The sequence below is a fragment of the Bubalus bubalis genome, chromosome 7 (assembly GCF_019923935.1).
Source record: "Bubalus bubalis isolate 160015118507 breed Murrah chromosome 7, NDDB_SH_1, whole genome shotgun sequence".
In the NCBI taxonomy this organism is placed as follows: Eukaryota; Metazoa; Chordata; class Mammalia; order Artiodactyla; family Bovidae; genus Bubalus; species Bubalus bubalis.
The window spans coordinates 2,069,003-2,094,076 of record NC_059163.1 but is presented as its reverse complement, the minus strand read 5'-3'; the positions used below and the strand labels follow the sequence as shown (position 1 = coordinate 2,094,076).

Genomic DNA, 25,074 nt, shown 5'->3' with positions numbered 1-25,074 from the left:
GGCAGCTCCTCAAGTAATTTTACCTCCAAATATGCGCACATGCGCACACACACACACATAAATGGATGTGTGCGCAGAGCAGCTAAAGAGCTATTTCAAAGCAGAAGCTGTTCACTTCTCGGGGGCAGTAAGTAGCTGCGGTCTGCACCGCGGGAACAGTACCTCGTTCTGCCAGGGGATGGAGACACAGCCTGTGACGAACTCGCTGTAGAAGCAGCTGTCGGTGCTGTCCAGTTGGATGCCCCGCACCGTGGAGAACTGCTCGATGTCCAAGATGTCCTTGCAGTAAACCGCCTGCGGCTGTCAGCAGGAACAGAGGCGTGGCTGAGAGCTTCCCCCATCACGCTCATGACGCCCGAGGCTCACACAGCTGCGTGCCTCCGCTCCACACTCTCATAACTCTCAGAGCCACAGGCCCCTGCTCACCCACCACGCCGGGCCACGAGGCCCCGGATGGCCCCCCTCTCTTTCCTGCATGGAAGCTGGGTCACAGCAGAGGCCGGGGATGGAGGAGGGCGGACAGGGTGCTCTGGCTGGAGCACCAGCCCTGAGCTGGGACAGGAGCCAGGCCCACAGCCCCGCCCGCACTCATAGCTGGGGGCGCCTGGGAGCCAGGCCCCGCCTCTGGAGTAGGAATCGAGGGCAGGACCCCTGGTTAGGACTTGGCCATCCCACCAGGCAAGGAACTGGGAGTCCTAGGCAGGGTGGCCCTCAGGGGCCTGTAGAGGGGACCAAGGGGAGCACTGAGGTCGTAGGTCAGAACCCTGTCCTGGCCCCACACCAAACTGCCCGACACTTGTCTCAGACGCCACTGTTCACAGCCCCGGCCCCTGGTTACATGCAGGAGCCGCCCCAGGACAAGCCCGGCACCTCTGCCCCTTGCTCCACGCACCACCCGGCGTGCCCTCCCTCCGCCTCGGGATAGCCGCCTTCCCGGCCTCCACGGCCCGCAGCTGGCAGTACCCAGTGCCTGGTGGGAAAGGCTCCGAGAGGCCCCGCCACTCTCCTCATCCTGCAGCCCGTCTGGCTGCCTGGCTCAGCGACTCCAAGCAAGTTCTCCCGAGACTCTGGGGCCTGGAACCGAGGCTCAGGAACCACATTTTGCAAATACTCACTCAGAGGACCAAGCTGTGGCCACAGCACATTCCATATAAACACTGAGTCCTGACTTGCAGAGCCAGAACGATTTTAATGGCACGTCTCAGGTTCATAACAGAACATTTCATGCAAAGATGAGCACAATAAAGGAAACAAACTGTATGTACTAACAGAAGCAGAAGAGATTAAGAAGAGGTGGCAACAATACACAAAACTGTACAAAAAAGGTTTTAATGACCCAGATAACCATGATGGTGTGATCACTCACCTAGAGTCAGACATCCTGGAGCATGAAGTCAAGCCTTAGGAAGCATCACTATGAACAAAACTAGTGGAGATAATGGAATTCCAGCTGAGCTATTTTAAAGCCTAAAAGATGATGCTGTAAAAGTGCTGCACTCAATATGCCAGCAAATTTGGAAAACTCAGCAGTGGTCACAGGACCACTGTCAGTTTTTCATTCCAATCCCAAAGAAGGGCAATGCCAAAGAATGCTCAACACCCGCCCCCACCCCCCCCGCCACAACTGCACTCATTTCACATGCTAGCAAGGTAATGCTCAAAATCCTTCAAGTCAGTCTTCAACAGTGTGTTAACAGAGAACTTCCAGTTGTACAGGCTACATTTAGAAAAGGCAGAAGAACCAGAGATCAAATTGCCAACATCTGTTGGGTCATAGAAAAAGCAAGAGAGTTCCAGAGAAACACCTGCTTCTGCTTTATTGACTTCATTTGTTGTAGATCACAACCAACTGCAGAAAATTCTTCAAGAGATGGGAATACCAGACCACCTGACCTGCTTCCTGAGAAACCTGTATGCAGGTCAAGAAGCAACAGTTAGAACTGGACATGGAACAACAGACTGGTTCCAAATAGGGAAAGTAGAGCATCAAGACTGTATCTTGTCACCCGGCTTATTTAACTTATATGCAAGGTACATCATGAGAAACGCTGGGCTGGAAGAATCACAAGCTGGAATCAAGATTACCGGGAGAAATATCAATAACCTCAGATATGCAAATGACACCACCCTTAAGGCAGAAAGCGAAGAGGAACTAAAGAGCCTCTGGATGAAGGTGAAAGAGGAGAGTGAAAAAGCTGGCCTAAAACTCAACATTCAAAAACCTAAGGTCATGGCATCTGGTTCCATCACGTCATGGCAAATAGCTGAGGAAACAATGGAAACAGTGAGAGATTTTATTTTCTTAGGCTCCAAAATCACTGCGGACAGTGACTGCAGCCATGAAATTAAAAGACGTTTTCTCCGTGGAAGAAAAACTATGACAAACCTAGACAGCATGTTAAAAAGGAGAGACATCACTTTGCTGACAAAGGTCTGGACAGTCAAAGCTATGGTTTTTCTACTAGTCATACATGGATATAAGAGTTGGACCATAAAGAAGGCTGAGTGCCAAAGAATTGATGCTTTTGAACTATGGTGCTAGAGAAGACTCTTGAGAGTCCCTTGCACAGCAAGGAGATCAAACCAGTCAGTCCTAAAGATATTCACTGGAAGGACTGATGCTGAAGCTGAAGCGCCAATACTTTGGTTACCTGATGCAAAGAGCTGACTCACTGGAAAAGACCCTGATGCTGGGAAAGATTGAAGGTAGGAGGAGAAGGGGACGACATAGGATGAGATGTTTGGATGGCATCACCGACTCAATGGACATGAGTTTGGGTAAACTCCAAGAGTTGGTGATAGACAGGGAAGCCTGGCATGCTGCAGTTTTTGGGGTCACAAAGAGTCGGACACAACTGAGCGCCTGAACAACAACAGGTTCATCATATCCCACAGAATGAGCGCATCTCCACGCTTCCTACTCCGCCTTCGGTAGCCCAAGGCCACCATGGGGACGCTCCTCCCAGCTCCGAGCTTGAGGGCCCCGCCACGCTCTGGGGATGTAACCCTCCATGGCTCCACAGCACACTCACCAGGGCTGCTCCATGGCCCGCAGCGCCGAGCCGGGACCCGGTGAGACCCAGCGTGGGAAGGCACATTCAGGACTAAAGAAGCAAGGGTGCCAGCTGTGACAAGGGAAGGGCCCTTGCAGGGTCGCTGGGCAGGGTCAGGGCTGCCGAGCTTCCTGGCAGGGCAGTGACCCGGGGGGTGGCTGCAGCTCAGGCGGCAGAGGGGCCAGGAGGGCCGGGGAGGAGGCCACCCCGTTGCCCTTGACAACACACTTACATCAGGGTGGAAAGGCGGGTCTAACATGTGGGCCTCCAGCCGCCTGAAGTTGATGTCCCTGAACACAGGGTGTCCCTTGACTTCAGCCGCCCCTTCGCCCCTGCAGCCCAGGCGCTGCTTAGGATCCTTGGTGAGTAACTGTGGAGGAGCATAGATGAGTCAGCCAAAGCTCCAAGGATAAAAGAAAACCCCTGAATCTCCACAATCATGGCCAAAGAATTACGGAGGCAAAGAGCACCTCCAATGGAACAGTCACTCAGATTTCAAAGAATCAGCCAAACCTGATCGCTGCAGATTTTACCGATTTCAAATACATAATGCTTCCAAAAGGAGTTCAAGCTAAAGTTCTGCCTCTGAGCTATCAAAAAAACTAAAAGTTGACTAAATAAATCCTTAAGAAAAGTTTAACCCTGTAAAAATTAGGGGATGTTTTCTTAAGAAATAGAAGCTGTCTGGGAACTTCAAAGACACCACTTCCATGCCAAGTGACATGGATAATTAGAAACCATTTTGATTTATTCATTGAACAGATCACTAAGGACCTCAGATGAGGCAAAAATTTAGCAAACCTAGTTCTAAAAATTGTATATTCTTAAAACTAATAGTGTTTCCTTCAAAAGTATTCCTTACTTATACATTTACGCAGGCAGACCTCTGACGACGGCAGGGTCGGATCCAGGCAACAGCAACTAAAGTGAGTGCCGCAGTAAAGCAGGTCACACCGGCTTCCTAGTTTCCCCGTGCTTATAAAAGTTCTGTTTACATTATTGTTGTTCAGTCGCTCAGTCGTGTCCAGCTCTTTGCGACCCCATGGACTGCAGGCAGCACACCAGGCTTCCCTGTCCTTCACTATCTCCAGGAGCTTGCTCAAACTCACGTCCATCGAGGCAGTGATGCCATCCAACCCTCTCATCCTCTGTGGTCCCCTTCTCCTCCTGCCCTCAATCCTTCCCAGCATCAGGGTCATTTCTAGTGAGTTGGCTCTTCCCATCAGGAGGCCAAAGTACTGGAGTTTCAGCTTGAGCATCAGTCCCTCCAATAAATATTCAGGATTGATTTCCTTTAGGATTGACTGGTTGGATCTCCTTGCTGTCCAAGGGAGTCTCCAGAGTCTTCTCCAGCACCACCGTTCAGAAGCATGAATTCTTCAGTGCTCAGCCTCCTTTATGGTCCAGTTGTCACATCCATACATGACTAACGGAAAAACCAGAGCTTTGACTAGATGGAGCTTTGTTGGCAAAGTGATGTCTGCTTTTTAATAAGCCGTCTAGGTTGGTCGAAGCTCTTCTTCCAAGGAGCAGGCGTCTTTTAATTTCGTGGCTGCAATCACCATCCTCATTGATTTTGGAGCCCAAGAAAATGAAATCTGACATTGTTTCCCCATTTTTTCCCATCTATTTGCCATGAAGTGATGGGACCGGATATAGTCTGTTAAGTTTGCAGTAGCATGATATCTAAAAAAAAGTACACATTTAAAAGATAATGCTGCTGGGGAAACAGCAATAGGGGCTTCCCTGGTGGCTCAGTGGTAAAGAATCCGCCTGCCAACGTAGGAGATGCAAGAGACGCAAGTTCAGTCCCTGGGTCGGAAGATCCCCTGGAGGAGGGCATGGCAGCCCACTCCAGTATTCTTGCCTGGAGAATCCCGTGGACGGAGGAGCCTGGCAGGCTGCAGTCCGTGGGGTCGCAGAGTCAGACGTGACTGAGCACACACACAAGCCTATGCAGACTTTAACACAGGGTTGTCACAGACCTTCAACTTGTAAAACCAAAACACACACACACACAATTTGTGAAGCACACTAAAAAGGAGGCATGCCCATTACTGGCAAAAACCAAATGGCCTTCCTCCACAGTTTTCAACCAAAAAGATCTGCCTCAGCTCAAAGGTACATGACGAAGATGTGGGCCTTGGAAACCTGGCCGGGGCCAGGGGCTGGGAGGTGCTGCCAAGGGCTGGACCTGCCCCTGTAAGCAGGGTCCTGTGGGGCAACGCCGGCTGTGAGCTCAGGCGTCTGGGTGTTGGCAGCGCAGGACAGCGCCACAGACACCCGCATCTGGCGCCTCCCAGGGAGGCCGCCTGCCCCGCGGCCTCAGCTCTCAGCCGCAACTCACGCCACTCCCTTCCGCAGACTTGAAGCTGGGCCTGCCACAGGCCTGCACACCTCGGAACACCAAGGCTTTGTCCCAGCCCGTCCCCCTGCCTGGACCACCCCCCCACCTCTCCCCAGCTCCCAAACCCTGCAGGCGATGCCTCCCCAGCCACCCAGCCTGACCGCTTCTCACCCACCCTGCCAGCACCCAGGGCCCAGACCCCCAACCGAATCACCGCAAAGCCCTGGCTGGCCCCCGCTTTGTCCCCGCCCATCGCCCCCTGCCCCCTGCCCGCAGCCCACAGCCAGCCCCTCCCGCTCCCCCAGGCAGAGCCAGGCCTCAGTCACCCGCCCTGAGCAGATGAGAGCACCGGGCAGGCAGGCGGGCACGTGGAAGGGGTGAGTGCTGCCCATTTCGCTCACTGCTGGGGAGGGGCCCGGGGCGGGGCGGGATTCTCAATAAACCCTCCTGAATGCAAACCAAGTTTAAAGTTCGCTCGGGAAACCCTTCATGTTGGCTTAAGAGAAGCAAGTGACAAGAAGAGCGTCTCTCTCCCTTACTGCCGGGACGTTCTTGAGGCGACAGGGGCAGACACGGAGTCAGGCGCTGTGGAGTGCCCAGAAGGGCCTGTTGCCTGTCAGTGCCCTGCAAGGTTGGCCAGGACCCAGCACTGTCCTGCCCTTCAGCAGCACCTTTGGGGACAGCAAACAATGGCCTCTGCTCTGCTCTGCGGGATCAGGGACCCCGAGAGGAGGCCCCTGCTCAGCCCGAGCGCACTGGCGGTCGGCTGCGTTTCCCTGCCCCCTACCCCCGCCCAAGCCAACCCACCATGCTGCAGATGGACCTGGCGTCCTCGGAGAACTTCTCGGAGTACTGCTCTGTCTCTTTGTTCACTCTCCGCTCCACCTCCTCACGCTTAACCTTCTCTTTGTATTTTTTGAACGGAGAATGTCCCTCAATCATCTCGTATATCAGACAGCCGAGCCCCCACCAATCAGGACTGAATGTATAGCTCTCAGAGTTGATAACCTCCGGAGCTGCACAACAAATACAGGAAATTTAAGTTAAATCTCCTTGTGCTGAATGGCAAACAACACAATTTAAAGTTAATGCTTGTTACTATACGGATGAACTCAGGAAACACGACGCTAACGAGGCAGACACAAAAGGGCGGACAGCGTGTGATCCCACTTAGATGAGGCAGAACAGACAAGCCATGGAGACAGAAAGCCCGCTAGTGGCTGCAAGGCTGGCAGAGAAGGTGAGGCGCTTCTTCTCTGCGGGGATAAGGCGCTGAAACCAGGGGCGGTGGCTGCGCTGCTCTGCCGCACTGAGAGCCACTGGACGGCACGCTCCAGGCCAGTGGACTGCGTCCAGGGGACACGACTGTGCTCCCACCGCAGGCAGCGCGGGCTTGACTCCTGGTTGAGAACTAAGATCCCACATGCTGCTGTGGAATGTCCAAAATGAACATTCGTGGATTTTATGGTATGTAAATTATATTTCAGCAAAGCTGTTATTAGAAACAGTTCCCACTGTTCACAGAGTATGAAGTGAATCACGGCAGAGTTAACTACTGTGGGAAACGGTGCTCTGTGGGAGGACCCCTGCCTCTCCATCAGACAGAGCCAGGCCCCCAGGCTCAGGCCCCAGCAGCCACAGTGGATGTGGGGGTCAGCGCAAGACTCAGCAGAGGCTCCCGGCTCACTCATATCAGGGGGCCCCTACTCGGGCAGAGCCAGGCAGGGGTCCCTGCTCAGAGCTGACCCAAGGCCAGGCCTCCGGTTCACGAAACCTTCAGAATGACTTGGTCACCTTCAGGAGGGGTGTGTGGAGCCAGGAGGAGTGAGGAGGCCACTGTCCTGTCCTGGTTCTGCTCTGGGCAATAAGGGCAGGTGGGGGCGGGTACAGACCTCAGATACCACTGCGCTACCCCACAGCGGGACCCCAGGTCCCTCCACATGGTCAGCTCTCTGCGTCCTGAGGCTGGGAGTGCAGGGAGAACTGGGAGGCCGGTCACATACCCATGTAGCCCAGCGTTCCGACTCTTCCACTGATCTTCGCCCCTTCTGGGATCTCCAAGGCCAAACCAAGATCTGAAATCCGGATGTGTCCTGCATGCGGCCAAACACACGGCACAAATCACGGGAGCCGGCTGACACTTTGACAATAAATAATGGAAAAAAATCTAAAACACAGGGATGGAAGTTACAGCAATTCCTACTTGGAAACATTTACATCTAAAATTACATGACGCTTGTTCCTTGGAAGAAAAGCTACGACAAACCTAGACAGCATATTAAAAAGCAGAGACATCACTCTGCTGACAAAGGTCCAGATAATTAAAGCTATGGTTTTTCCAGTAGTCATGTATGGACGTGAGAGCTGGACCATAAAGAAGGCTAAGCGTTGAAGAATCGATGCTTTTGAATTGTGGTGTTGGAGAAGACTCTTGAGAGTCCCTTAGACTGCAAGGAGATCCAACCAGTCCATCCCAAAGGAAATCATTCCTGAATATTCATTGGAAGAACTAATGCTGAAGCTGAAGCTCCACTACTTTGGCCACCTGATGCAAAGAGCTGACTCATTGGAAAAGACTGATTGCTGGGAAAGATTGAAGGCAGGAGAAGGGGACGACAGAGATGAGATGGTTGGATGGCATCACTGACTCAATGGACATGAGTTTGAGCAAGCTCCAGGAGTTGGTGAAGGACAGGGAAGCCTGGTGTGCTGCAGTCCATGGGGTTGCAAAGAGTCGGACATAACTTAGGGACTCAACAACGACAACTATAGAAGATGCAAACATAATGCAGTTTTCTTCGTCAACTCAACCACCAGCTTCATTTCATAAAACCAAATCCCCCTTAAAGTTTGCAAAACAAACTGTTCCATATTCAGAATGGACAAATGGTAAATGTACCTTGAAATGTAGAAGAATAGACGACAGCTTTTTTTTTAAAACCTAAATTCAATACAAATATCCAGTTGTACTTGACACATGAAAACAGAAAACCTAACAAACTGTAACGGAAATGAAGAAGTACTTGAGGACAATCCTATTACTCTTATGGTCTATGGCTCACTGGTGGAAAATTAGTTCTTAAGAAGTTTAATTCCATAACAGTAAAAATGCTAAAGTCAATTGCATTTTTTAAGTCTGAGAAACTAAAGTATAGGTAGAATTACATTGTTAAAAATTAAAAGAATAGGAAAACACAAAGAAAAGATTTAAAGTCTCCTGAAATCAAGACAAGAACAACAAAGCCCTGTCACTTCCTTCTATTCTTAACTGGAGCGGGACCTGGCCCCGGCGTATAAAGAACAAGCACCACAGCGACTGCCGCAGGAACGATGCTGGCTGCCTGCACGTGGGCAGGACGGGGCACGTCTGCACCACTCCTGGCCACAGCTGGGAGCCACAGGACCCGCCAGGATGGACAAAACGTCTGAGCGGGAGACCCACGCCGAGGCGCTCTGCTGCGGCAGCAGGAGCACCGGCAAAGCCGGGTCAAGCCAGACTCTGCCGACCGGGAGTGGGGAACGCACCGAGGCTCCCCAGCCGCTCCCACCAGGACACCTTCCAAAGCTGGGAGCAGCTGAACCCAAGAGGGGAGACGTCTGGACCCCTAGTGGCTGCCGTGTGGACACGGACACCTGGGCAGGTTCCGACGCTTGTGCAGAGCCCGATGGAGAGACTGTGCTGGAGGTGCGCTTCCTCCTGCGACTGTCAGGTGCCAGAACCAGCCACCCAGGCAAGGGCGGCATGATCTGCCCAAGCTGGACTCATTTCAGGAATGACAGATTCGTTTAACACTGGAAAACCAACTGGTGGATTAACCATATTAAAAAACAAACAACATACAGTCATTAGTGCCATTTTTTAAAAAGAAAAAATTCTTAAATCTTAATTTCTATAAACGTACTACAGCATGGACTTCCCTGGTGGTCCAGTGGCTAAGACTTCACACTCCCCTGTATTGGTTCCATCCCTGGTTTGGGAAAGTGGATCCCACATGATGTGACCAAAGACCCCACGGGATGCAACTATTAATACAAGATCCGTGTGCTGCAATGAGGACCCAGCACAGACATACAAACAAGTACTTAAGTACCACAGCAGATTCCATACTTCATGGTGATATGCTAAAAACTATCCCTGAGATCAGAAATTAGCAAAGAATTCCTGCTGTTACAACTTCTAGTAAACACTGGGTTGAACATCCCACCTGGTGTCCCGAGGCAACAAACAGAAACCAAAGGGTCAGGAACTGGAGAGGCAGACAGAAAGTGGTCATCTGCCAAAGGTATGCGGGTATATGCAGAAAGTCCAGCAAGTCTACAACCTTCCAGAATTCAGTGACTTTAACATGGTCACAGCCATAAAATCAATTGCAATTGTAACTGAAAGCACAAACCATGAGAGAAAAAAATTAGAAGATGACTTCACTAACTTAAAAACATTTATATTTTATAAAGGACTGGCATAAGAAATATACAAAGAACTCTTAAAACTCAACAGTAAGGAAAAAAAACAATTAAAAATGGGCAGAAGACTTGAAAAGACACATTACCAAACAAGATAAACAGATGGCAAGTAAGCCCATGAAAAGTGTCGTCAGGGAAATGCAAATCGAACAAGAGCCCATGCCGCACCTGTGAGAACGACCGAGCAAGGAGGGCACGGACTCACGCCGCTGAGAATAAAGCAAGGTGAAACAGGAGAGAAAGAAACAGGAGAGAAGACGCCGCTCTTACTGCGAGTTGAACTGAAAATCAGAAGCACCTCTGCTCCCTGCCTAGACGAAGGAGGACGACGGTGAGAGCCCCTTTCTGTTTCTAGGAGGGCGTCTCCTGCTGCTATCCCCTGGCCTCACTAAGTGGTAGGGCACCCTGACTTGAGTCCCTCTGAACAAAGTCTACAATTGGTGGGAAAGGCTCGCTCACCGTGATCATCGAGGAGGATGTTCTCGGGCTTTAAGTCTCTGCAAGGCAAGGAAACAACACAAAGTCAGTTATTTGGGGCGCGACACTGGGCTCGATCGGTTCCAGCGGAAAGACCCGCAGACACCTCCCCGCTCTGAGAAACGGCAAGGCCGGCAGGTAACGGCACCTCTGTCTGTGGGTCTGTGGGAGCCCGCATGTTGCCACAGCCTCCAGTGGCCACGAGGAGCAGCCGGGGCAGGGGGGCTCTACAGACGGCACGCACGGCGAGGGCGCAGAGCTCACCGCTCTGTGTGGGGGCGCGGGCTTCGCAGGAGGCGATCCAGCCGTGAAACGTGCAGCCCAGCGGTGAGGAGTTAGTCCTGGACGAACTCAGCTCCATTTCTCTCACCATTAATAGACTGTCAAAAATGTCAACGACTGGAAATCCCCCGGCCGAGAGGAATTCCGTCTCAGGGTCAGATCCTGGCTCTGCCTGCCGTCCTCACCTGGAGGACCCGCGCACAGCACCTGCTTCCAGGCTGGGCAGCATTCGGGGAGGCCAGGCCTTGTGGAGAGCGTGTGACCCGTGGCAATAACTGTTTATCACAGTTCACGGCTACGCAGGGCAATGCCAAACTTCAAATACGTGTGTGTCACCAAAGACTAAAATATCTAAATGTGATATCTCAAGCTACTTGTTTTTTTCCCTTGGCAAGGAAAAAAACCTAGTTTTCAGAGGATTTCTATTTAGCTCTGACTTCACGGGTGGTCCTGTCACAGTGACCCATCTCCCTCAGCACGGCCGCGCCATCTGCAGCCATGTCTCCAAGAACCTGCAGAGGAGACCGAGGTCAGCACAACGGAGCAGCCGTTCCGAGGCACTGGTCCCAGGAGAGTCCCGCAGAACCCAGTGCCAGCTCAGGGGGTGGGGGGCCGCAGACACTGAAACACCCTGGGGTAGAAACCGCACGCCCAGAAGAGAGCAGAGTGAGAACGTAGGCGTGGGGCTCTGCGCGGAAACCCTTCCTGGGAAGACGTCCCAACACTGTCGCTGGTGGCCCTGGGGAGCAGAGGGCGGGAATGGGTGCCCTCTGCTTGCCCTGCCAGCCACAAGAAGTCTTGTTTTTTATCTGCATTTAAAGAGTCCTGGTAAATGCTGCTGACAACAAGGTGACCCTCCTTGACATGGGACGTTCACAGGCACGGCCACACGCACAGGACAGCCGCCCGCCTGCCTCACCTCAAACATCTCACCAGGCGCCCTAAAGCCCCACTGCTCCACGCAAGGCCAGCACCGCTCCAGGGCAGCCAACCCAGGGCCCAGCCAGAGACCCACCGACTCCCGCCGCCTCCTTGCCTGGTGTGGGAAGCTCCCCTAAACCACTCCCACTGGCTCTGCAGTCAGCTGTCAATCAAGCACCAGTCACCTGCTCCGAAGGGAGACACGCAGCATGTACTGCACACAATACTAATCGGTAGCAGTAACAATGGGCTTCCCAGTGGCGCTAGTGGTAAAGAACCTGCCTGCCAATGCAGGAGATGCGGGTCCAGTCCCTGCGTCAGGAAGATCCCCTGGAGGAGAGCACGGCAACCCACTCCAATATTCTTGCCAGGACAATCCCATGGACAGAGGAGTCTGGTGGGCTACAGTCCATGGGTCTTGAAGAGTTGGACACGACTGAGTGACTTAGCACAGCAGTAATGACATCAGCTACCCGCTTTGGCGTACTCACTGGATGCCAAGACCTGTGCTTACGCGTTTCACACACGTCCCCTGGGGCTATCACAGCGCCTCGGGAGGCGTTTAGACACTCTTGGGGTGTAGGTGCCACTCTTAGGGTGCAGCCATGTCACTGGGTCACTTGGATGCCAGGCGACAAGCTGAGACCAATTCCAAAGCGGCCTGCTCACACCCTGCCCCACACCACACACTGGGCATCTGCCAGGGCAGAACGCCACAGCTCAGGCTACAAAGTGTTGTCCTTTCTCGAGCCTTCCCTCAAAAACCACTCCCCAGGGAGGAGCCTGTGGTCCCGAGGCTAAGACTCTGAACTCCCACAGCAGAGGACCAGATTCAGGGAGGATGTGGGCTAGAGGGGAAGGAGTGGGCAGAGCCCTCGGGAACTGAGAAGGCCAGCTAGACGCACCCACTAGGGGACGAGGGCACACGGCCCGCAGGTGGACGCACTGGGCTGAGCGCAGGGAGTGGCCTGGGGCGGCCCCGGAGAGTGTGAGCGTCAGGACCCCCAGCTTCTAAAGGTGGCAGAGGGACTGCTGCCCTAAAACCCAGATTTATCCATCACACAGAACTAAGTCCATCCACAGCATTAATTTTCTCTACTGAATTCTAAGATGAAAAAAGTACTAAAATAAGTACGATTATTTCAGAACATCTGTTATTTTGTTGGAACATCGTCCCCAATCCTCGGAACAACTGTCAAAATATCTAAGGATCTTAGAAACGGGTTCCTCTTGTGCTTGTGAGCAGCATGACCAACTTAAATGAAAAGTACTTACCGGAGATAGAAGAGAACTAAAAAGAAAACCGAGGTCTGCCCCTGATTGTCCATACTTCCAGCACGGTGAGGGCGCGGCCCCCAGGGATCAGGGCCGGGGCTCCCCACCAGCCCTCCCGCCCCAGCCCCCATGTGGCCCATGACAGCCGCTCAGGGCGGACAGGCCTCGAGGCCCCAGGAGCCCTGCGCCCCTACCTGTACACAATGCGCTCCCGCTGCAGATCCTCCAAGCCACAGCACAGCTCGGCTGCGTAGAAGATCGCTCTCTGCTCCTCGAAGCCGGGGTCGCCCAGGTTGTGAATGTGAAACTTCAGGTCCCCTCCGTTCATAATGGTTAGCACCAAGCACAGGGACTTTTTGGTTTGGTATGTGTAACATAAACTAACCTGAGGACAGCAGCGTTGTAGGAAAGAAAATGCAAAAACCTGCTCATTCATTGGCGATGTACTCTATTTGCGAGCAACAGTCAAACAGTCCGCGTACATTCACAACGAGAGCACCAAAACGCTGCGTGCTGTGGGGGAGACGTGCCCCAGCACCATCACAAACCTTTACCTGATGAAGTGCAACAGCTGCTCAGCGCTGAAGGCAGAGAGCCTCTAAGTGCGTGCGCGCTCAGTCACGTCCAGTGAGCCTCTAAGTGCGTGCGCGCTCAGTCACGTCCAGCGCTTTGTGACCCCATGGACTGCAGGCCGGCTCCTCTGTCCATGGAATGTCCCAGGTAAGAACACTGGAGTGGGTTGCCATTTCCTTCTCCAGGGGATCTTCCCCACCCGGGAATCAAACTCCAGTCTCCCACGTCTCCTGCCGCGGCTGGTGGGCTCTTTGCTGCTCAGCCACTGGGGGAGCCACGTCTAGGAGTAGGTGTCAACCTTCACAAAGAACTTGGGGTGGCCCTCCTCAAAGCTACATTCTAGCCGTTGAGCACCGGCACCCCACGCTTGCGGACTGTCTGCGCTCGGCATGGGAGTGGGACACCTCCGGTGGGGCAGAGGGGTGCAGAGCTGCTCAGCTCTCCCAGGGCCTGTGCCGCCAGCCACGCCCTGAAGCTGCGGCGCTCTCCTGTGGTCTCGCCGCTCGCCCCTCTGCACACACAGGGGACACCTCTCAGCCGTGCCCAATACTGGTTTTGTGAGCCTCTCCCGTGAAGTGCCTGTTCAAGCTCTTCACCCACTTTCCTGCTGGTCTGCAAGTCAGTTTACACCCGTGAGTACACACATACACGCGCTTCCGGGATTCTGGCCGGGCTGCATTGCACCCATCTTACGGCCACCACAGCCCCGAGGCTCCCGCCCGTGAGCAGGGCACCCCACCGTTTGTTCAGGGCATCTGTAGTTGTTTGTAAACAGTGTTTTACAGTCTCCAGTGTACGAGTCTTGCACATTTCACCGGATTTTTGTCTAGATTCTGATGTTTCTTAATGCTATTGTAAACGGTTTCAATCGAAGTTTTTCAAACTGTTTCGTATCTAGTTGGTGCCATATCTAGTAACTTGGCCAAATTCTCAACCAGCTGTCTAGAGAGTCTTGGACTGCCTTCACACACAGCCGTGTTGTGGCGGGGGGTGGGGAGGGGCTGTGGGGAGGAGGAGATGAACTCCACAGAAGTACCAGTCAGGACCCCCTGAGATCGGCCGTAAGCAGGAAGTAAAGAACAGAATCAAGGGCAAAGGAACGTATTTCCACGATCCTGGCGAGAGGCCAGGAGTACAGAAACCAAAATACTGTATTTCAGTAGAATAAACCATAACTATTGTCCATGTCCCTTTTGCAGCGCTAGACTGTAGATTTTGGTGTTTGGAGGTAGTTACACAAATATGCTTAAAGCGACTCTAAGATGAGCCCATTTTATCAAAGGTTTTCTTGTAAAGCACGTACAGAAGGCTGACACATCGCACACATAGTAAACCCTTGCTATTAAACTAGGTGACGGCTCTGAAGGCCTGTCTGTCTTGGAAGCTTTGTGCCCAGCACGAAGCGCTGACCTCAGAACTGGGAAGTAAATGACACCATGAAGCCTTTAATAAGTTGTCTTTCCCTCTCTTCCTTCAACATGTAATTAGATGGAGGAAGCAGCTGTGGAGATGAAAACCCGCTACTTAACGCACAGCCTGGACCCAGGACCCCTGGGCTCAGCCCTGACCCACACAGTGAGGGTGGAGTCAGGCCTCACACAACTCGGCTCGCTGGCTGAGGGCGAGTCGTGAACCTGCGCCGTCAGAAAGAGGGCGGAGGCGGACATAGACGAGGCCCAAGTGAGTGGCCGGGCAGAGAAGCGCTTCAAGCCTCTCACCCAGCTGGGGCTTTGGTCAACTGCAGGGTGAGCCCAGCCGCTGATGCCACCAGAGAGGGCAGAGGGTCAGCGCCAGACTGGGCAGTGGGGACACAGGCGGATTCATCACAAACCACCTGTTTGAGTCCAGGGAGGGCTGGGCAGAGCAGTGGAGGGCTGCTCCTGCACCTCTCCCCTCAGCGGCAGGACAGCGAACTCTGCACACGCTTGGCTAGGGCAGGCTTGTGTCCAGCGGCAGGCGCACTGGACAAACGCCACTTGCCCAGCTCACCGTCCCCGGGAGGACAGAGGAGATACTTACTACAAACCTACTGTGCACTTTCTCTAGGATCCTCTTCTCGTTCAGGGCCATGGCCTCCCCTTTCCTCCTCTTTATCCTTTTCTTCTCTAGCTTCTTACAGGCGTACATTTTTCCTGTAGCTCGCACTTGACAGGCACAAACCTAGTTTAAAAACAAAAACAAAAACAAAAAACAGCACAACAGTTCATATCCACTTGGCAGTTCTCAGGCTACCAAGAGAAAAGAGTGTTCTCCATGACAATTCCCTCTGGTCAAGAGCAGCATGGACTCTGTGAGGCCAAGACCACGGCCGTCACAGCCGTGGCTGGGTCCCCGAGGGCACTTCCCTCTGACCCTCAGGTCCTTGATGAAGAAGGGAGCTTATGAACCGACCACAGTGCCGGCGGAACTTGCTCTGTGAGATCCTGCTGCATCTACTTAAATATGTCTCCCCGTGTCTTTCTACCTTCTGTACAAGAACGAAAGTTTCTGACAGTAAATATTCTTGATTACTTTTAAAATTCAAGAATACGTGTATTTCATAGAATCCATAGGCTTTCATACCTTTATTTTACTTAATTAGTTCTTAAAGTAATATTTGTATGTTACTTCACATTATGAAAACTTCCAAACAAAGGTAAGTGAAGAGAACAGTACAATAAAGCTCCCAGCTTCCAGCCTTCCCTGCTGGCTCAGTGGTAAAGAATCTGCTTGCCAATGAAGGAGCTGTAGGAGACATGAATTCGACCCCTGGGTCAGGAAGATCCCCTGGAGGAGGAAGTAGCAACCCACTCCAGTATTCTTGCCTGGAAAATCCCACGGACAGAGGAGCCTGGCGGGCTACAGTCCATGCAGTTGCAGAGTCGGACACAACTGAGCAACTGAACAGCAACCAGCCTTCCAGCTTCCAGGCTAACGACGCAGGCTGTCATGGTTCCTGACTGCCACCTGCCCCACACCCCACACCTGCGCACACACACGTCACACGCGTGCATAGAGGATTACTTTATTTTTAAAATTTTAATTAAATTAATTTTAAATATTTATTTATTTGGCTCTGCCAGCTCTTAGCTACAGCATGTGGGATCTTTGTTGCATCATGCAGGATCTTGAGGTGGGGCGTGTGAAATCTTGTTCCCTGGCCAGGGATTGAACCTGGGCCCACTGCATTGGGAACATGGAGTCTTAGCCATGGACCACCAGGGAAGTCCCCCAGAGGATTACTTTAAAAGTGAATATAAGACATGATACAATTTTATCCATCAACCAGATTAATTTTGATGGTAAAATATAAACCTCATTGTGGAAAATATTGAAAGCATTAATAAAGACAATGATAAAACACCCAGATTCTAAGATAACTATTACTGATACTGTACTGTATAAGCTTCAAAGTGCCCCCTTTGTACATATATATGCAAGGATATATAGCTTGCTCCCCCTCAACCTCTGGCTTTTAGGGGAAATTGGGCTTATGTTACAGAACAGATAATATTTTATAACCTTTTTTCATCTTACTGTGTGACTATCTTCTCATCGTTAAACGTTCTACAAATACGTGACTATTCCAAAATGCAGTTCATCATTTTCCAACCACAAAGTCTTGGCACATAGTCTTCGCACATCTCTTATCATGCACTGAAGACAGATTCCTTCAGGTGGAGTTGCCAAGTCAGAGAGCGAGAAGGGAGAAGGGATGGGGTGGCTCTGCAGCCCCTCAGCTGCTCCTCAGAGATGGTGAAGCAGGGCTCAGGAGGCCTCTGCAGGGGGAGACCACGGCAGGTGCCCCGACCACACAGCTGGAAGTGGAGGCACAGGAGCCTGACCTCAGGGTGCGTGCGTCCCAAGGACGTGCTCTCTCCACCGCCCGTCACGCAGGCAACGCTGCTCGCCCAGCCCCTGCCCACTGCACCGGCCTCAGGACCCGCCAGGGCTGCCTGGAGGGCTCAGGGCTTAAGTGAAAGCACTGCTGTTGACCAAATGAGACCAAAATGTTGGCCTTTCACACCGCCAGAAGAGGTGCCGGCATTTAGCAAAGGTAAATGCACTACCGGCATTTGGACTGAAAGGGCCCCAGGCGTCTGCCTTAGTCACAGGGGTCTAACTGGCATTCCCGAGAGAAATGGACCACCCACTGACCCTGCCCCAGGCCTGGCGTGCCACAGCACGCCCAGAACACGTCTGTGAAAAACCACAGCCGTTTCTCTGTCCTCCCAGCTGTTTGTTTGGGAGCACCAGTCGATGCATTTAAAAAGTGCTGTATGAGATCATAAGCACACCGAGTCTTTTCACGACAGTGAAAACTTGCCGACGTGTTTCTGCTGAGTCCATTGTTAAGACCTCTGTGTGGCCAGACCGCAGGCTTCACTGCTTTGTAGACACAAGAGCCCGGTGCTGGAAGCTTCCTTCCTCTGCTCCTCACGAAGTCTGAGCTCCATCCCTAGAGGCAGTGTGGGGCGGGCGGCATGGACCGAGTGCTCTGGAGGCGCGTCAGGAGACGGACTCCTTGCAGATGCGTCTGCCGCTGAGGGCCCAGAACGCTGGGGCGGGGCTCACAGAGCACCAGGCAGCCTCCAGGGCCACAGCGGGCACCCCGCGGGCTCTCCCGAGGCTGGCACACCGACCAGTCCCTCTTGCGGCCACTGTGATGTGAGTGATGACAGGAGGCCCCAGCGGTGTGACTCCTCCCGGGCTGGCGCTGGCCGTGGTTCTGGACTAGAATTTGGGAGCACATGCCATGTGAATCTCATGCAGACGGCGTGTCCAGCTCTGACCCGGCTCTGGGGCTTAGGAAGGCTTGAACTCAAAGTGACCGCTCCACACACTCATCGAGGCCGTTAGCGTCTCCTTCAGCTGCTGCACAGAGCGTGATGGGACTCTGAGCACTGACCACAGCCGTCTCCAATCCCATTTAAAGACCATCTCTCGTGAACTTGTGGGTAGTGTCTTTAGGATTTTCCCCAATTTCCATATTTTCTAACACCTTTCGAAGTAGGTGTAAGGTACATACATGTCCAGAGTTGAGTTAAATAAGCATATTCAATAATATTTAACAAAATTTAGTAATATACTCTGTACTATGTGAACTTTCAGGCTAGTCCTCAGTGATAAGAATGGAATAACAGAAACTCCACCAAATGGAAACAGAACAATCTTTTCAGTCAGGACAACCTTACTAAACTTGAACACTGAAAACATGAACGAAGAACTGAAATGTAAAATCACAAAGATAGTGAATCATTCTCCCCACCGCATCTCTGAAATTTTTAAGTGTGTGTACCTTTTGCTCAAAGTTCAATCTTAATTCTCGTGGCTGCTAAAAGTATTCCTAAAATACACAGTAAAGAAATAAATGGATTGGTAGAGTCGATACGTTACCTGAACATCACGCCTTTCCGTGACCCCCTTCGGCTTTTCTAGAAGTACTGCTCACAGCTATCAGGTACGACTTACCTCTCCAAACCCGCCTTTCCCCAGGACTCTGTAGTGCCTAAATGTGCTCTTTGTCACCGGTTGCCTAATTAATGACAAGGGAAAAAGAAAGCCTCAGGTCTCACATCACATTGCTATTTGGAAAGAGAAAAACCTACCTAGCCGCTGGCCTGGCCTTAGAAGGGGACCCTGGGGAGGGTGCCCAGGACCAGCTGCCTATGCTCAGAGGGGAGCTCCTCAGTGGGACAGCTTTCAAGAGACAAGCACGCTAACGTTTAAAACTGTGAAAACACGGAAGACAGACGCAGAATGATCCTGCTACCCTTACTGACTGAACTGAACACAAGTCTGCAGCCAGCCCACGCTAGCAGAGCCCTCTGTGTTCTCTTTGGCACAGCTCCTGGGCCTCTCAGAAAGCTGGTGAGGGAAATGACATTGACAGGGAGCTGCTCTTTGAAGAAAGAGCCTCAAAGGCGGTGTTGACACCGTAGCAAAAGAAACCTGTATGAGCGAGAACTGAAATTTAATAAATCAGCCATCATTGTAACAACGACGCTGGTGGCAGCTAACACAGAGGACGAGACGGCTGGATGGCGTCACCGACTCGATGGGCGTGAGTCTCAGTGAACTCCGGGAGCTGTTGATGGACAGGGAGGCCCGGCGTGCTGCAATTCATGGGGTCGCAAAGAGTCGGACACGACTGAGTGACTGAGCTGAACTGAACACTTCCTGGGCACTTCTGTTGTGCGCCAAGCCCTGTGCTGAGTGTCCACACTCGTTCCTCCGGTGACTCCAGCGTCCAGGGTGGTGGTGGTGGTTTAGTCACCAAGCCGTGGCGGACTCTCTGTGACCCCATGGACTGTAGCCCACCAGGCTCCTCTTGTCCACGGGATTGCCAAGAATACTGGAGTGGGCTGCTATTTCCTTCCCCAGGGGGTAGGTCACCCAAAGCCCATGCAGGCCACGTCACTGAGGACACACAGGTAGTAGGCATCTGGGTAGCGGCTGAGATGGCAAAGAGCTGAGCACCACGTCGGATTCTGTGTCTGTGAACCCAGGACATGGTTTACCGTCTCACGGTGGCACCAGCAGGGCTAACTGTCATTTACAAGAGGAAACAGGGCCCACTGGGTCAGAAGAAATTGTACAATATTAATAACAAGATTTCCAATAGTATTTTGACAGAAAGGTATACATCAGTCAGAATGCAGTAATGGAAGTCACGATTTGTTTTCACTGAATGTCAGATGAGAACATACCTTTCCAGCCATTTCCACTGTAAAAATCGAGAAAAATATGCACTTTCTTGGTATTCTTCAAATGCTTCTTCACTTAAATGGTCATGGACAATTCTAGAAAGAGATTTTATGCAACTATGTACATCTGGCTGCAGTACAAAACGAAGACAACTTGGTGATTTAATGCATGAGTGAGCGCGGGATACGGGAAAATGAATCATTACCCATAATTCAGTACACTGAATTTTGCAACTACAGAATCGCACACTAGTTTCCAATGCTACCAGTGAAAACATGAACGCAAGAATTCAAAAGAAATAAAACCAATTTACCTTCCTAAAATCAGAGGTACTTTTTAAGTATTAGAATATCAGTGAAGTAATTACTTGATAAAAATAATCTTCCAGTAGAAAAACAATAGTTTAAAATATACTCAAGGGGTGTGTGTGTGTGTGTGTGCGCGTGCACATGTGTGCCTGCACACGTGGAGGCACATGTATTTCAGGAGGGAATGTAACAGTTTGCAATTAATATTGGTGTAAATGTATAAGTGATAACAGTCATAGGGTAGAAACTGTTAATATGTGATGTCACCTTTTTTTTTAAATATTAAAAACAAAGCTCTCGAGGACTTTCCTGGTGGTGCAGTGGTTAAGAATCTGCCCGCCAACGCAGGGGGCATGGGTCCGACCCCTGGTCCCAGAAGGTCCCATGTGCCGCAGGGCAACTAAGCCCGTGAGCCACAGCGCGGAGCCCACTGCACTGCTGAGCCCGGGTGCCTAGAGCCCGTGCTCCACACAAGAGAAGCCAGCACCGCGAGAAGCCCGTGCGCCACAAAGCAGCTAGAGAAAAGCCCCGCGCAGCAAGGCCCAGCGAACCAAAGACAAGAACACAATTAGCCAATCAGAGCACTCAGTACATCATTTGATGCTACACGTTTCTTAAAGAAATCTTCTGCAATGAGCCCTGCCTCTTAGGTTTATTTATGACTCTGTGATAGTAGGAATACAATTGGTCCTTGGGGAGTAGGTGAGGGACAGGACGCAGCCTGCCCTTTAAAACAGCGCTGCAGTGGATCAGCATCTACGGAGCTGACACTGGAGGGACCATCCGCAGCCCGTCCTGACGACTGACCGCTCAGTCAAGGAGACAGGTGAGTTGGCGTCCAGCTTGGGACGGGGGTGGCCAGGACCCTGGGTGGGGAGCAGACGGAGCCCGCCCGAGCCGCGGTGGAGTCACCGGCAGAGAGAGAGGAAGCCATGCCCTGGGCGTGGTGGAGCTGAACCGGGAGTGACCACAGCCCATCTGAGAACTGCTACTAGGTCGTGACTGAGGAGGCTGTGAGAATAATCCCAGCGCCATACTGGTTTCAGACTTCTGAGCAAATCACTTGATTTGCTTCCCTTTATTTTGTACAAAGAGGTTGCTCAGATGTTCCTGGACTGGCTGATGTTACAGCACAGCACTTCTCAATTTGTGTTCTGAGGCTCCCGACTTCCCAGGCCCTGGAGAGGGAGTCGGGGCTTCCCTGGTGGCTCAGCTGGTAAAGAATCCACCTGCACTGCAGAGGACCTGGGTTCGATCCCTGGGTTGGGAAGATCCCCTGGAGAAGGGAAAGGCTACCCACTCTACTATTCTGGCCTGGAGAATTCCATGGACTATATAGTCCATGGGGTCGCAAAGAGCCAGACATGACTGAGTGACTTTCACTTTAGAGGGAGTTCAGTAATGACGTGTGTTTATAAAAGCACTAAGTCATCTGTTACCGTCTTAAACTCTCATTCTCACGGAAGGGCTCACCAGCGGCCACAGGCCAGGGGCCGCGTCACTGCTCTGCAGGACAGCAGAACATCAGTGCCGTCACGACCCACATCAACACGAACTCTGTCAGTGACACTGGGTGCTGAGAGGCTGCCACTGCAGTCCTAGAACTGAGCCCGTCCCAGAGGCCGGGCCCTCACGCCCCCATGTGTGAGCAGGGGTGGCCCTGCCCTGGGGCTCCTGTCCCTGGCGAGCACGTGGGCAGCTCAGCTCCAAACACCTGTGACCAGCCAGGATTCTAACACTGTTGGCTCAGTTAATCCCCTTTATAAAGGTCCCTCGGTGTCTCCGTGAAAGAACACAAACACTGCCTGATTCTAACTCGTTTGTGTGTTTCATGGTCTGTATAAATTAGTAAGGTCAACGGCTAAGTCAGCTTCCCAGGATGTCAACTTTACTTCCCGATACTCCTTGCCTCAAAGCAACAGACTCTGCGCCACTGCCCTAGTCTGGCACATGAACCCACTGCACACAATTTGTAAATTTCATGACACTGAAAACCGTGCATCAGCTCAGCACTGGTTTCTGATGTGTTCATCTTCACACTCCCACTAACCATCACGTGAGGACTCTCACCAGAGCTTCGTGTGGGAAGCAGAGAGGACCCACTTAGCTCACTACGCAGGACCAGAATTCTGGGAACCAAACTCAGAAGGGAGGGTTTGGGGAAAATAAAGGCCGTAACAAGACGGGGATGAGGCAGAATAATAAGAACCCAAACTCCTAGAGGCCACACGATGCTGTGCTGCCGTCTCCAGTGCCGATGCCACATGCAGCAGACGGTAAATGCCAGTTAATAAACATGTAGGAGTGGAGAGCCACCTGTCAAATGAACTAACCAAACAGATGCCGGAATACCCACACCTGTTTAAAGATTATCAGCTGTTATGTCTATCTCTTGAAGTTTCTGCACAGAGAAGGCAGAGACCAGTCTCTCCAGTCATGCAACTCCCATGGTTTTCAACATCAGAACAGTTTCAACAGCAGAAGCAGGAAGGGGAAAGAAGGAGCCTCTCTGGGGTGCTCAGACACTCGGCCCTGCTAACAGCCTGCCCTCAGCTCCGGGCTCCTGGGTCAGCCTCGCCTTACGGACCCCATAGGGAGCAGACTCCGTCCCAACAGGGCAGGGCTCAGAACGCGCATGTTGAGGGAATGATTGACACCTGAATGAACATCTGCTTACAAACGACTCCATGCCTGGGGCCAGGTCACTTCAGCTACCACTCTTTCCTCCTGAGCACACGAGAAAGCTGAACTCGGGTGACTGCTTGGACTCGGGACGTTCCTGTCCTGACCGCAAAGGTCTGCAGAAAAGATATTTTCAGTGCCCGCTCTATGGGGCTCCTTTCACCCTGGAACGAGCCCTGTGGAAGGCTGGGCAGAGGGGCCGGGCAGGCAGCAAAGCCATGCTCGCGACCTGGCGCTTCAGGATGCCCCTGTGCATGTGTGGTCGTCACTCCTCATCCGCCTGACGGTGGAGGGGCCTGCCCTAATCCAGCGAGGACACGCCCCGGGGAGAGGCTGCGGGAGTCTGGCCGGGGGCTCCCACTCACCTGGTGCACTCCTCGAAGACGTCTTTGGATGGGTCCTCCCACAGCCTCTGCCTGCACTTGAGCACCACGTATTCAGGTATTTCTGGTAGAGGGGCTGGCGAACCCTTCAGATGGCACAAACCAAACGTGACAGTTAGTGATTTCATGAATGACCAGCTGAAGGCAGCATCTTGTGCTTATTGACAACAGCCACACCGTAAAGGGTATGAAGGGACGGTCCGCCCCCTCCGCCCCCACCAGCCTCGCTGTCCGGAGTGCCGTGTCAGCTGCCTCTTCCAGCCGTCCCCTGCAGGCCCCAAAGACGCCCGTGCAGGCACGTGCGCAGCATGGTTCCCGACACTGGAGGCACGGGAGCCACCCAAGTGCCCAGCAGTGGTGGATGACAAACTCAGTGTGGTCCGTCCAGATGCAGATATTGTTCAGCCTCAAAAAAGAAAGGAATTCTAAGACCTGTTACCACATGGAGGAACCTTAAGGACAGTACGCTAAGTGACATAATCCAGTCTCAAAAAGAAATATACTGTATGATTCTCCTTACATGAGATCCCTGTACTAGTCAGATTCACAGACAGAAAGCAGATGGTAGGGGGCCAGGGGCTGCGGGCAGGGGCAGTGGGAGTTACTGTTTAATGGGGACAGAGCCACAGTTGTGCCAGATGAAAACCGTCCAGGAGACGGGTGGTGGTGATGGTCTGCACGTCAGTGTGAACTCACTTAACTCTACTGAACTGTACGCCTCGAAATGGTTACAATGGGAAATTTGTGTTTTTTTTAATCACAATTGAAAATGTAAACACACACACTCAGAAACAGACACATTTTCCCCCCTCACAGAAATGGGATAAATACATGTATAGTGGGGTAGGTATATGCTGACACCCACAGAACTACCCTGCTTCTTCAATGACTGCATGGCTTCTAGAGAACGGGCTTCTGACCCCTCAACAATTCGTTGCCAGTTCTCACCACGGCAAACACCACTGCCGTGAACGTTTTCCACAGCTGTGTTTTACAAGGTAGATTCCTAGAGGGAGAAATACTAGCTCAAAAGATACAAACATTTAAAACACTGGTATTTATTGCAAAACTGCTCTGCAAAAAGGCTCTAGGAGTCTATATTCTCAACAACATCCCCACACACCAGCTCTCCCCTCTACTGACCCTCATGCAGAGGATTCTGGAAAAAGAAAACACATAGCAAAACTGCTGTCCTGATTTATTGAAAAAAAATACACAGATCACATTCAACTGTACATTGAACTTATTGATTTCTGGCTGTGGGGTAGATGAATAACCACAATACAACTTTTTGTTTTCTACAAATCAAAGTTCATCATCAAAGATGCTGAACTGCTGCTGTTGCTGCTGCTAAGTCATGTCAGTCGTGTCCAACTCTGTGCGACCCCAGAGATGGCAGCCCAGCAGGCTCCCCCGTCCCTGGGATTCTCCAGGCAAGAACACTGGAGTGGGTTGCCATTTCCTTCTCCAATGCATGAACGTGAAAAGTGAAAGTGAAGTCGCTCAGTCGTGTCCGACTCGTCATGTCCGACTCGTAGCGACCCCATGGACTGCAGCCCACCAGGCTCCTCCGTGCATGGTAATCTCCAGGCAAGAGTACTGGAGTGGGGTGCCATTTGCCT

General features: G+C 52.1%; 1 protein-coding gene across 21 annotated transcripts in view; it reads right to left on the bottom strand.

Moving 5' to 3' along the window:
• Nucleotides 1-25,074, bottom strand: part of GRK4 (G protein-coupled receptor kinase 4) — a 55,887-nt gene that overhangs the window by 1,754 nt on the left and 29,059 nt on the right. For 14 of the 21 annotated variants that reach the window (XM_025289616.3, XM_045166246.1, XM_045166244.1 and 11 more), the window contains 10 exons: nucleotides 23,435-23,538; nucleotides 20,082-20,174; nucleotides 18,844-18,907; nucleotides 15,412-15,552; nucleotides 13,014-13,243; nucleotides 10,324-10,361; nucleotides 7,404-7,493; nucleotides 6,208-6,416; nucleotides 3,286-3,423; nucleotides 163-300 (listed from right to left, as the gene is read on the bottom strand). In XM_025289616.3, coding sequence (XP_025145401.1) covers nucleotides 163-300; nucleotides 3,286-3,423; nucleotides 6,208-6,416; nucleotides 7,404-7,493; nucleotides 10,324-10,361; nucleotides 13,014-13,243; nucleotides 15,412-15,552; nucleotides 18,844-18,907; nucleotides 20,082-20,174; nucleotides 23,435-23,538 — 1,245 coding nt within the window. Of the gene's footprint in view, nucleotides 1-162; nucleotides 301-3,285; nucleotides 3,424-6,207; nucleotides 6,417-7,403; nucleotides 7,541-10,323; nucleotides 10,362-13,013; nucleotides 13,244-15,411; nucleotides 15,553-18,843; nucleotides 18,908-20,081; nucleotides 20,175-23,434; nucleotides 23,539-25,074 lie in introns of those variants that run through there. The other 7 variants (XM_045166242.1, XM_045166259.1, XM_045166257.1 and 4 more) reach the window with 7 other exon arrangements.